Source organism: Entamoeba nuttalli, assembly GCF_000257125.1.
Source record: "Entamoeba nuttalli P19 unplaced genomic scaffold asmbl_3425, whole genome shotgun sequence".
NCBI classification, from domain to species: Eukaryota; Evosea; order Mastigamoebida; family Endamoebidae; genus Entamoeba; species Entamoeba nuttalli.
In genome coordinates, this window is record NW_008576077.1 from 18 (window position 1) to 12597 (window position 12580).

At 24.0% G+C, this 12580-nt stretch overlaps 7 protein-coding genes across 7 annotated transcripts; 6 read left to right on the plus strand and 1 right to left on the minus strand.

Moving 5' to 3' along the window:
* Positions 1–247: 247 nt before the first annotated feature.
* On the plus strand, positions 248–2836 carry ENU1_067840 (calcium-gated potassium channel protein, putative; the record flags this gene model as incomplete). Its single annotated transcript, XM_008858338.1, has 1 exon — positions 248–2836. One exon carries the CDS (start codon positions 248–250, stop codon positions 2834–2836), a length of 2589 nt encoding a protein of 862 aa, XP_008856560.1.
* A 341-nt stretch (positions 2837–3177) lies between these two features.
* On the plus strand, positions 3178–4224 carry ENU1_067850 (adenosine deaminase; the record flags this gene model as incomplete). The annotated part of the gene is made up of 1 exon (XM_008858339.1): positions 3178–4224. The coding sequence occupies one exon, from the start codon at positions 3178–3180 to the stop codon at positions 4222–4224; it is 1047 nt and encodes a 348-aa protein (XP_008856561.1).
* Positions 4225–4909: 685 nt separating this feature from the next.
* ENU1_067860 (hypothetical protein) lies at positions 4910–5914 on the plus strand (the record flags this gene model as incomplete). Its single annotated transcript, XM_008858340.1, has 1 exon — positions 4910–5914. The coding sequence occupies one exon, from the start codon at positions 4910–4912 to the stop codon at positions 5912–5914; it is 1005 nt and encodes a 334-aa protein (XP_008856562.1).
* Positions 5915–6814: 900 nt separating this feature from the next.
* On the plus strand, positions 6815–7387 carry ENU1_067870 (hypothetical protein; the record flags this gene model as incomplete). The annotated part of the gene is made up of 1 exon (XM_008858341.1): positions 6815–7387. One exon carries the CDS (start codon positions 6815–6817, stop codon positions 7385–7387), a length of 573 nt encoding a protein of 190 aa, XP_008856563.1.
* Positions 7388–8401: 1014 nt separating this feature from the next.
* ENU1_067880 (protein kinase domain containing protein) lies at positions 8402–9619 on the plus strand (the record flags this gene model as incomplete). Its single annotated transcript, XM_008858342.1, has 1 exon — positions 8402–9619. The coding sequence occupies one exon, from the start codon at positions 8402–8404 to the stop codon at positions 9617–9619; it is 1218 nt and encodes a 405-aa protein (XP_008856564.1).
* Positions 9620–9735: 116 nt separating this feature from the next.
* On the minus strand, positions 9736–11181 carry ENU1_067890 (patatin family phospholipase, putative; the record flags this gene model as incomplete). The annotated part of the gene is made up of 1 exon (XM_008858343.1): positions 9736–11181. One exon carries the CDS (start codon positions 11179–11181, stop codon positions 9736–9738), a length of 1446 nt encoding a protein of 481 aa, XP_008856565.1.
* Positions 11182–11377: 196 nt separating this feature from the next.
* On the plus strand, positions 11378–12481 carry ENU1_067900 (GTP-binding protein, putative; the record flags this gene model as incomplete). The annotated part of the gene is made up of 1 exon (XM_008858344.1): positions 11378–12481. The coding sequence occupies one exon, from the start codon at positions 11378–11380 to the stop codon at positions 12479–12481; it is 1104 nt and encodes a 367-aa protein (XP_008856566.1).
* Between the last annotated feature and the right edge of the window lie 99 nt (positions 12482–12580).

Genomic DNA, 12580 nt, shown 5'->3' on the forward strand with positions numbered 1-12580 from the left:
GCTTTTTATTATAATTTTTTATTCAGTGAACAATATTTTCTATTTTGGTTTCTTTTTTGGTTTCATTTAATACGAAAAAAAGGAATTAAATTCAAATATTTTTATAAACCAAGTTATTTTTAAAATATTTTAAAAAAATTTGTATTTATAAAAAGAATAATAAAAAGAAGTAAAATTAAAACTAAAAAAAAATAAAAAAAAAAAACAAAAGAAGGAAATAAGAGAAATTCAAGATCATCAAATTCATATGAATGGAAGTAAGATTGAAATGATTACAAATGGAATTGATGATATTAACATTCAAACAACTGTTGCACATGGATTTGATTCATATAATAAGAATGAAAATAAATCAAGTAATAATCGAGGAACAAGAATTAATAAACCATTTAAAGAACAAACGATTCAATTTATTAGATGGTTAAGAAAATCGTATGTAACAGGAATTGTAATAGTAATTGATATTTTAATGAATTTATTTTTATGTATACTTAATATTATTGATACATATTTTGATAAACCAGAAGAAATGAAACCATTATTATATATTGAATTTATTGTAAATTGTTATTTATTAATATCATGGATGTATGAATGTATTGTAAATTTACATACTCAAAGATTTATGCTTCCAATATCATTATCTATTCTTATTATTACATTTATACCATTAGTTTATTATGTTATTACAGAAGAATCAATATTTCATAATTGGGAAAATCATAGTCATGTTTATTCACTTTGTTTCTTTAGAGTATTATATCTTGATTGTTTACTTTCTGAAGCATTAGTTTATTTTTGGGTTGGTGAAAATCAAAAATTATTTCATATTGTAGATAAAATATCAAATACTATTGTATTTCTATTGTCTTTACTTTATTTTTCTGCTTCTATTTTTCATTTATTAGAAGGATTTAATCCATCAAATAGTTTTCATCAATTTCATAATTGTTTTTATTTTTGTGTTGTAACAATTGTTACAGTTGGATTTGGTGATATGTATCCACAAACTAGTCTTGGAAGAATTTATTGTACATTGTATATATTAGCTTTCTTTTTTATATTTCCAATGAGATTAGGTCAAATTATTACTGCTTTAAATCAACGAACACAATCACGATTGTTTTATGCTAATAAACATGTTCTTTATACTGGTGATTCACATTTACTTCCATATTTTATTCCTAAAATTAAAAGTGATATGGTAGCATTATTACCTAAATTTGATTATCGCGTATTATCAAAAAGAAAATATAAACGTTTTTTTTATAATGGAGACTCACAAAATGAATTTGATTTACATCAATCTAATTCAGAAAAAGCAAAACAAGTAATTTTAACATCAGATGGAAATGATCAACTTACTTTTTTAAGATGTAAAACATTATTTCAAATATGTTCATGTCCAATATTCGTTTATATTAAAAAACCTGATTTATTTAGTGTATTTAAAACATTAGGAGCAGAAGTATTATGTGAAGAATATGTTAGATTAATGTTAGCTGGTGAAATGTGTGTTCCACATTATATTGATGTAATGAGGTCATTATTTTCAATTAAAACACGTAAAAGTCAAATTAATTTATTAAGAAATTTTAAAACACCACAATATTTTATTGGTAAAACTGGAACAGAAGTAGAAAAAATAATTATGAATGAATTAGGATGTGTTATTGTTGGAATAATGTCAGGAGATAGAATTGAATATTTTAATTGTTCAAAACAATTAGATGCAAAAGATAGAATATTTATTATTTCAAGTGAAAGTAAATATCAAAGAATTAAAGAACAAAAAATATCATCAGTTATTAATTCTGATATTTTTATTTCAGAAGAAGAACCAACAAAAATTATTAAAAACCAACCACAAACTTTTCATAAAAAGAAAGTTATGTCAAGTTGTATTATTAATAAAGTAACAAGTTCATATCATAAATTAGTTGTTGGATATCATCGTGGAGTTGAATTAATTCTTAGAAAATTTAGAGAACGAAATGATGATCTATTAATAATAGCAGTAAGAGATTTAAAAGAAATTGAAGCCGATTGGAAGGTATTAAGTAATATTGAAAATTTCTTTGTTATAATTGGAAATTTACATGAAGAAACATTTTATGAAAAATTAAATATTATGAAAGCAACAACAATAATGATTTTACCAAGTGATAGACTTGGAAAAGATGAAAGTGATGTTATAATAATAGCAACAATTGTACAATCAGTAATAGAAAAGAAAAAAATATTATTAGAAACAGAAAATGAAGTAAAAATGAAATTAACACCTAAAATAAAAATACCAATAATTTGTGAAATTGAAAAACAAGAAAGTGAAAGATTTGTTAAGGATTTTGCAACAACATTTTCTAATTGTTATGCACCAGAAATGATTTGTAATATGGTTCGTTATAAATTTAATAATAGAGTATGGCTTGACTTTTCTACTGTAACAAGTGATGTCTCAGTTGTTAGTGTTCAAGTACCTCCTGAAATGGTAAATTATCCATTTCAATTAATTTTTGAATTTATGTTAGAAAAAAATGCAAAATGTCTTGGAATATTAAAACAAAAACATGGAAAATATCATTTATATTCAAAAAAGAATTATTTATTACAATCAAATGATATTTTATTTTGTGTTGTAAAACAACGTGAAATTAGAACAGTTAATTCAAAAATATCACATTTTAGTCCATCTGTTTCATGTTCTCCTTCATCATTTGGATTAATAAATAGAAATATAAATCGTTTAAGTCAAACAAAACCAGTAGTTATTAATTTTAAAAAAGATGTTGAAATAAATCCATTTGATAGTTCATCTTCTTCTTCAAGTGAATGACTATTTTTTTATTATCTTCTTTCATTTCTACAACTAATACACTTTTTCTTATTTTTAATTGATTCTTTTATTTTATTATTCTTTTTTTGTTTATGTCTTCTATTAGTTTCTTCTTTCTTCTGAATATTTGACACCGAAGTATTAAGAGTTTCTTTTTTTTATAAGAACCAATTCATTGTAATCTAAACGTTCTTTTTACTCTTACGAAGTAAACGGAAGTTTCTTCCATTTAATATTTGAAGAGATATTAAACCGTTTCAAAGACTAAAGAATAAAATAGAAACAAAAATAATCTACTTAAAGGAAAAGAATAAAATAAAGGAATTTCAAATTACAAAAGAATGACTACAACTATTACTCATGACTTATTCAAACAAATGCCAAAAGCTGATTTACATCGTCATTATGATGGATGTATTAGACCAAGTTCTATTATTGAAATAGCTAAAGAACAAAACATAGAATTACCAACATATGATTTAAATGAATTAAATAAATTAGTAATGATGACTAATGATTGTGAATCTCTTGTTCAATATTTAAAAGCTTTTGATATTATTAATTTAGTATTACAAACAAAAGATAATATTGAACGTACTATGTTTGAGTGCTGTGAAGATGCATATCTTGATGGATGTACTTATGTAGAATTTAGATTTGCTCCAATTCAAAGTACAAATAAAGGATTATCAATGAAAGAAGTAATGGAAGCTTGTATTGCTGGAGTTAAAAAAGCAGAAAAGAAATATGGTATTGTTGTACGTTTAATTGTATGTGCAATGAGACATTTAAGTGAAGAAGAATCATTAAAAGCGGCACAATTAGCTGTAGAATTTAAAAATGATCATGTAGTTGGATTTGATCTTGCAGGTCCAGAAAATGGATTTATGCCATCAAAACATAAAAAAGCTTGTCAATATGCATTTGATCATGGAATTCATATTACTATTCATGCAGGAGAAGCAGCAGGATATGAAAGTGTTGATGATGCAATTAAAAATCATGCAGAAAGAATTGGACATGGAGTAAGATTATTAGAAAATAAAGAAACAATTAAAAATGTTCTTGAAAATAAAGTTATTGTTGAATGTTGTTTAACTAGTAATATTCAAACTAAAGCTATCAATAAAATGGAAGATCATCCAATTTTACAATTAATGGAATTAGGAATTCCTTGTACTATTAATACTGATAATACTACAGTTAGTTCTTGTTCTTTAAGTGGTGAAGATGAATTATTTACTAATTTATTTGGATTCTCAAATGAACAAATAGTAGAATTAATTATGAATTCTTTTAGAGCTGCTTTTATTGAGGATGAATCAATTAGAACTAAATTAATCCAAGACGCTTATACTAAAATGAGACAACTTAAGGTTATTGTCTGAATTGATCATTGTTCATTTTTTTACATTTCTTTTTTTTTTTTTAATTAAAATCTTTATATTATGTAATAGTTCTTTCTTATTAAAAAATAAAAAAATATCTTTTTATTTAAAATTTAAATTACTTTTTTTTTTTTAATTCTCTTCGTTACTATTTTCTCTTTTTCATTAATTTTTTATTCCTTCTTTCTTCTAGAAAACAACTAATTTTTTTGTTTGATTTCAATAATGTCTTCAAATCATGAATTTTTTACTCAAAAATTATTAATTATAATTTGAAATTAAGTGACGTGTATTTGCAATGGAAAATATTTGAATGAGTTTTTTTAATTTGTAACGAATCTCGTTCTAAACCTTCTAACGTTTTAATAAAATTAATTCTAAATTAAATACTTAAATTCAAGTAGTTTTCTACAAGAATCAAATAGAAATTTACAAAGTAGACTTGACAAAAAAATAAAACAAGATAATTCATAATGCTTCGAAAGATTCTTAAAAATTATTTTTACTTAAGTATAAGAGAAAGAATTTCGTTATCAACAGCAATACTTAAAAAGAGAAGTGGAAATGAAAGAAGATATTACCAATGAAGAAAAAAAAAGAAAATACTAATTTAATCTTTTTTTATTAAAAAAAAAAAAAATACTATTGTATAAACTTTCAATTCATTTAATTATTACTCTTCTTTATGGGTAATAAAGTCTCTCAACAACGTAAATTACAAGCTACACCAATTAATATAATGCAACTTGATCCTCCTATACAATTTGAAGTTGATATGGATGGAATTGATACATTAGATAAAAACTCCGAAAACTCTACTTCTTCTTCTTCTACTAGACAATATCATTTGAATAAATTTTCAAGTGATCTTGATAGTTTTATTCCTTCAAATAATGCACGTAACCGAATGACTTCATTTAACTCTTCTGGACAAACTTTTGATCATATTCATCCCCGAAATAAATTAAAACGTTTTCAAAGTTGTGTATTTCAAGAGTCAAAAGATTTAATTAGAAAAGATAAGAAATTAAAACGAATACTTCCTAGTAATAGAACCGATCCAATTTTTATTGCTTTAGAAGGATGTCCTAAATCAGATAATTACTCTTTTTCTTCTTCTCTTACATTTCCTATGACAAATCCTATCTCATCTCCAATCGTAAAAAAAACTTTTGGGGCTGCAAAAATTAATGAATTAAAAAGTTGGACTGGAAAAAGAGACTCTTATATTATTTATTCTTCTAATTCAGATGAATTGTCTTCAAGAGAACTTAATGCTAAGATTTGTGGAAAAGAAAATATTATGCTTCTTGTCACAACGGAATCTGGAGATATTTTCGGTTGTTATGATCAAACATTAATCCCATATATAAATACTCATAGAACTGTTATAAAAAGTGAAGAATTCATTTTATTCGTTTTTGACTGTTATGGAAATACTGCTTTATTACAAAGAACTTCATTAGATCATTGTAATGATAACAATCCCCTTGTTTTATTTGATTGCTCTGAAGATTTTCATGTTTTTGAAATTGATAATGCTTTTACTTTAGAAACAAATGGTTACATTCATGTTCAAGATGATATTTTTGAAAATTATGATTTGATTAATGGAACAATTCAATACCCACAACAATATTTTACTATGGATTTAAAAATTAACCATCTTATTGCTCTTCAGTGGATTTAAATCTCTTGTTTACATAGCCTTTTAATTAAATTTCATATTATTATTTTTATCTTTTTCTTATTCATTTTTCTTTTCTAAACTACACTCAATCATCCATTTCGATGATATTCTGTAAAATAAATAAAAATAATTTTTTATGTCTATGAGGTATAAAAATACCACTTGGTTATAGTTTGTTTTCTTTCTGTAACTCAATAAAGATTTTTACTCTCTGTCATTTTTTTTCAAAATAAAGACTTTAGTTATTTGCATCTTTTGTTTCATTTGTTTATGTAATTGTAAAATAATCATTTCTTTTAAAATATGTAAAACTTATAATACAAATATTATCTCTTACAAAATTTAAGTTCTTAACACGTTTGTAAGATATAGTCGCTTAGGTGGTGGTACTTTAAAAACAATAAAAAGTACAAGTACATAAGTAACTAAAATGAGATTAAAAAAGGGTAAGTAATAAATATATTTACAGACTGAGAAATGTCTTATTCAGCTTCATCAATAGATTTGTTTCTACTGTATGTCTTATTTCTAAGGTACTGTTTTAATAGATAATTTTTTTATATACAACTAGAAAAAAATAAATAACCTGATTATTAAATGAAGAAAGTTTAAGATTCATAAAGTTTGATGTGAAATTATGAGAAAGGACAATAAAATAGAGTTATGAAAGATAAGATTAGGAAAATGAAAGAATAAAGAAGAGACAAAACAAAACATAAGAAGAAGGTAAAGAAAATAAAAAATGAAATATTATTTGAACATTAGTCAATTTCTCTTATTCATTTTATCCTTTTTCTTCTAAATTAAAAAACCTTATTCAAGAAAAAACCTCAAAGAAGAGTCAAAGAATAAACAATAAAAAAAGAGGATTAAAAAGAACAATTTAAAGTTATTCAACAAATGACTGATAGAAATATTAAGTTTCTTGTAGATGAGATGCACAGTAAATTATGTACTTGGCTTCGATTACTTGGCTTTGATAGTAAAGGAAGTAAAGACTATGAAGAGAAATATGGCAAAAGTGTAATGGATAAATACCTCATTATAGAAGCATTAGAAGAAGGAAGAGTCTTATTGACAGGAGACAAACAAATGTACGAAATTATTACTGATAAAGCTAAACGTCAAAATAAAACCTTACAATATAAAGGGAAAGAAATTCCACATGCTGTAAAAATTAAACAAGACACTCCAATAAATCAATTAATTGCATTACATACAATTATTCCATTAGATTATGAACTAAATTTTAATGAAATGTGTTGTTCTGTTTGTGGTGGTAAAAATAAGAAAGTAGAAGATAAAAAAGAAATTAAAGACAAAGTGTTAGAAAGTGTTTACAATGAAGTTAATGAGTTTTGGATTTGTTCTAAATGTAACAAAGTTTTTTGGGTTGGTAGTCAAACAAAGCATATTATTGAAACTTATAATAAACTGATAAGTAGTTTAAATAATAAGATTGAATCTAATTAATTTTTTTTTTAACTTTTTAAAAAATTTTTTTTATTTTAACAAATTATTTTAATATTTAAAAAAGGAAAAGTAATTGAATTTCATTCAATCTTATTATAATTAATCAATTAAACAAATAACTGTCTAATAACATTATTGTTATTGTTGATTATCTTGAAATTTCTATAAATTTAATTGGAAAGTATTTTCTCTCATAAGAAATTTAAAAAGATTAAATATAAAAATATCAATCAATAGAATTATTTAAATGACTAAAATTAATTAAAATAAAAACAATTTTAAAAAAAATTCTGTATTTTATTTTTTTTTAATGAGAAATAAAAATTTTTGAAGGATCTTTAATTATTAACTTTTTTATATTGTTAAAATAAACAAAATTCAATTCTTTTACTTCATTATACAAAGTTATTTAAAATTTTTCTGTAGAATTTGTATATAATACCATTAAACATCTTTAATTTATAAAAAAAAACAATGTTAATAACTTTTTTTGTTTTAGTCATTTCTTTATTAATGAAAAAGAAGTGATTCAGTAACATTTTATTATTAGTATTTTTATGAAAAAATTTTCATAAATAATTAACTTCTTTAAATAAAAAGGAATGTTAATAGATTGTCTGTTTTTATAATTCATTAAATTTTTCTATTATTATCTCAAATAATTAATAAATTTTTTATATTTGTATTATTTTTAGAATTCATTTTGTTTTGTTTCTAAATTAATTAACCGCTTTTTGCTTTGAATTGGGTTGTTTTATTTTAGATAATAATTTTTAATAATACTCTTTAGTAGTTTATTAATTTAACTAATCTCAAAGGTAAAGAAAATTTGAAAAATGATATTCTATGACATAAAAATAGAAAAAAAAAACTAAAAATGAAAGCATGAATGTTTAAAGAAAGATGTAGAAGAAAATAGAAAAAAAGAAAGATTTCAGGAATTATTTTTCATGAAATAATCACTTTTAGGATGAAAAGACAAGAACTTATAAGTGTTCATTCTAATAAGAACAAATGAGTTTTATCTTTGCAAAAAAGGAGAGCATTGGGAAACAATATTTCAAATTAGTTAAAAACCAATTAAAAGTCTGTGATGGTTCAAAATATCTTCTTATTAACAAATGTAATTTTAAATTTTCTAATGAAAATGAAAGTACTGTAGAACTAAATGTCAATGAACAATGTAATGATACTTTAATTCTTGCAAATACTGGTAAAAAAGAAATAACTATTTCTTTTGAAAAAGGAAAAAATTCAAACAAGTATCAACTCGAACCAATACCTGCAATTTATAAACTTAAACCAAATGAAGCTCATGATTTTACATTGAGAATGACACCATTATGTAGTTCTAAAATCAATGAAACACTTTATGTTGTAGCAGAAAGTAAAAAAGAAGGTATTGAAAAACAAAAAATCCAGATAGAGTTTTCGACAAAAATAAGTGATTATATTGATAATTGTGATATTGATGAGAGAGAATTTTTAGGACTTAATGAATATAAAGACATGATTTGGAGAGGGTATTGTCGTGGTAAACCAGTTATAATTGACTATCGTACTAATGAAGATCATCAATTATTTGAAAGAGAAGTAAAGGTTCTTGAGTCTATGAAGTGCCCAACAATTTGTTATTTTTATGGGGCATGTCATTTACCTCATCATGAATGCTTAATTTTTGATTATTATGAACTTGGTCCATTAAATAAAATTATATCAGAAAGAGAAATGCCATCTGAAAAAATTAGAGCAAAAATATGTTTTGATATTGCCAAAGCATTATTTTATATGCATGAAAATGGAGGAATTCATAGAGATGTAAGATTAGAAAATATTTATGGTATTTCTTTAGAGTCATCAATGGAAGTTAATGTTAAACTCGCTGGTTTTTCAAAGGCAAGAACATTTAGTATCCAATGGAAAGATAAAGAAGAATTTTCTGAAGAAACAGGAACTTCAATTTATATGTCACCAGAACTTCTTCAACATGAAAAATATGATACAAAAGTCGATGTTTTTGCATTTGGAGTAACAATGATTCAAGTAATCAACTGGAAAATTTATAAATCAAAAGAATTATTAATGACTGCTTATGAACAAGAAAAAGAATTTGGTAATGATTTCCTTTCAAGTGAATTAAAAGACATAATTGAAAGATGTTTAGAAAAAGAGCTAAATAAACGAGCTACAATGGGTGATGTTGTACAATTATTTAGAGAATATTTTTCATAAAAATAAATAACAAATCATACCTCATTTTTATAATTATTTGTAGTTAATTTAATGATTTATTTAATAATTTTATTATTTTAATGATTATAAATTTTACTTTAACTAAAAAAAATGAATTACATCCAATATTTCTTTATCCATTCTTTAAGACTAGTAATATCAATGGTTTTACCACATTCAATGATTTTATCACAATCAGAAATTCTATCAAGACGTAAATTATTTGGCATTTTTGGATCTAGTCTAAAGTATCTCTCACCTAATAATTCATGACCAATTACTGTACTCATATTTCTTCTTGCATATTGGAATAAGTCAAGAGTTCTTAGTGCCCATTTTAAGAATCCAGCTTTTTGATATTCATTTTGGTCAATATAAGGCATATTTGGTGCACCAGTAGAAATAGAAAAACAAACTACATCTTTTGGTTTTAAATTAATTCCACCATTTCTACCAAAAAGTACTGGAAACGCACAAGTGACTGGGTTATTTTCAAATAAAGCACCATCAAGATACCCTTCATAAGAATCAAAATATATAGGGGCAGAGGAAGATCTCATACAAGCATCAACTAATTTAATATTACTATTTTCTTCATTAAAATTATTAAATAACACTGAAGCCATTCTTGGGGCTTTTGCACAAACTGAAATGAAAAAAACATTTCGAGGTAAATCACCAAGTCTTCTATCTCTATAAAATACTTGAAGATATTTTAACATATATTTAGATGTATATAATGGACCATAAACCCCTCCTCCAACTCTTCGTATGAAGACATATTTTGTTATTAATTCAAATAATCTGATTGCTGTTTTAATATCACATCCTAATGCAAATTGTGTTGATAATAAACTTGATGCACTAACTCCACAAAAAAGTGATGTACGTGCAAGAAATCCAGGAAACTCTTCTTCTAATCTATCTAATACATATAATTGCATTAATGCTTTAACACCCCCTCCATCTAATGAAATAATTCTATATTTTCCTTCAAACAATTGATTTTTAATATCTTTTGTTGCCCACATTGTTCCAGTACTTTTATAATTAACTACAATTGCATTATATTCTGAATAAAATTCTGCATCTGTCTTATCTTCTAATGAATACCATCTCACTTTTGGTACTTCAATTGTTGGTGGTCCTTCACAATTTTGTGCTATCTCTGGTAATTTAGATGTTGCTACAGAAAATGCTTCATATGACTTTTGTGGGTTTGGACTATTTGATATTACTCGTAAAATATTTGAATCAAATTGAACATATTTTATAAGAAGTTCAATATAACACGGAAACAATTGAACAATTAATGAAAATGCATTTTCTTTAAAACAATTTTCTTCACTTAACATTTGGTTTTTCTTTTCAATAACAAATTTTAATATTCTTTCTAAATACTTCTCTTTATTTTCATTTTTTGTTATATTATTATAACACATTTTAATTATTAAATGAAGTCCACATTCTCCTTCTTTTGTTTTTTTTTCTAAAAGTTCGAGTGAAGGTAATTCTTCTTGTTCTATAATTCTTTGATAATCTTCTGTTTTAACTTCACTCATCCTTTAAAAACAAAATTTTTAGTTTCTAGTTTTTAAGAAAAATACTTTTTTTATTATTTAATAAATAATGTTTTGTATTACATTTTATTTCTTATAAATAAGAAAATTAGTATAATAAAAAAATAAATTATAAATTATATAATAAATTAACTAATAAATATATTTCACCTCTTAAAAGAAGTTCTTTATATAAACAATGTCTATTCAACAGAAAATCAATGATATTGAATTAGAGTTGTCTAGAACACAAGTAAATAAAGCAACAATGCACCATATTTGCTTATTAAGAGGAAAATTAGTTAAATATCAAAAGATGTTAGCTCCAATTAAATTTGAAAGTTGTATTACAGGAGAAGAGCTAAAAAGTTTTGATTATGGAGACTCTCGTGTTGGTATCGTTGGAATGAGTGGAGTAGGAAAAACTACTTTATTTGAACTTATTAAAGAAGAAGATGCTGATGGAAAATATGAGTCTAATGGGTATAAATACATTCCTGGAATAATTGAAAATGATGGAAAAAAGCTGGAATTAATTGACATTCCTACAATTAATGATAATTCTAATGGAAATAAAGGAAAGAATAGAAATAAAATAGGACTTGACATCGCTAAAACATGTGATTTATTAATTATTCTTTGCGATGGAACAAAAGAAGAAGAGTTAAAAGATCTTCTTGTTAATCAATTAGAAGCAGTTGGTATAAGAATCAATAAGAAACGACCTTCCATTAGTATTGAAAAAAAAGAAAGAGGAGGAATTAAATTTATCAGTTCATGTGAACAACCAGATTTGACAACAGATCGTGTGATTGAACTTGTTCAAAAGGAATTTCTTATAGAAAGTGCTGAAATTAAAACAAATGAAAGAATTACTGAACAAGACTTAATTGATACATTAACTGGTGATGTAAAATACATTCAATGCCTTTTTGTTTTAAATAAATGTGATGTTTTAGATGATGAAACAAAAGAGATATTAACAAATGAAAAGTCATGGCTATGTATTTCTGCTGATGATGGAGAAAATATAGACGTATTATTAGAGAAGATTTGGGAAATTATTGGGTTGTTTAAAGTTTATCCAAAGACAAAAGCAGGAGTTATAGACCTTGACCATCCAATAATTTTATCTTATCTCACCTCTTCTGTTGAATATTTTTGTTTTAAATATAACAAATCATTATTAAATGATTTTAAATATGCCTTGGTATGGGGTAATAGTGTTGCTCATTCCCCTCAACAAGTTAACAAAGACCATTTATTACAAGAAGATGATACTGTTCAAATTTTTACTAAATAATTTTCTTTTTAAAGTAATTCTTTTTATTCCTTTTATTTCATAAATAACAAATTGTTAATTAAATATTTAAGTATTTATTTAAAGAAAATAAATGGTATA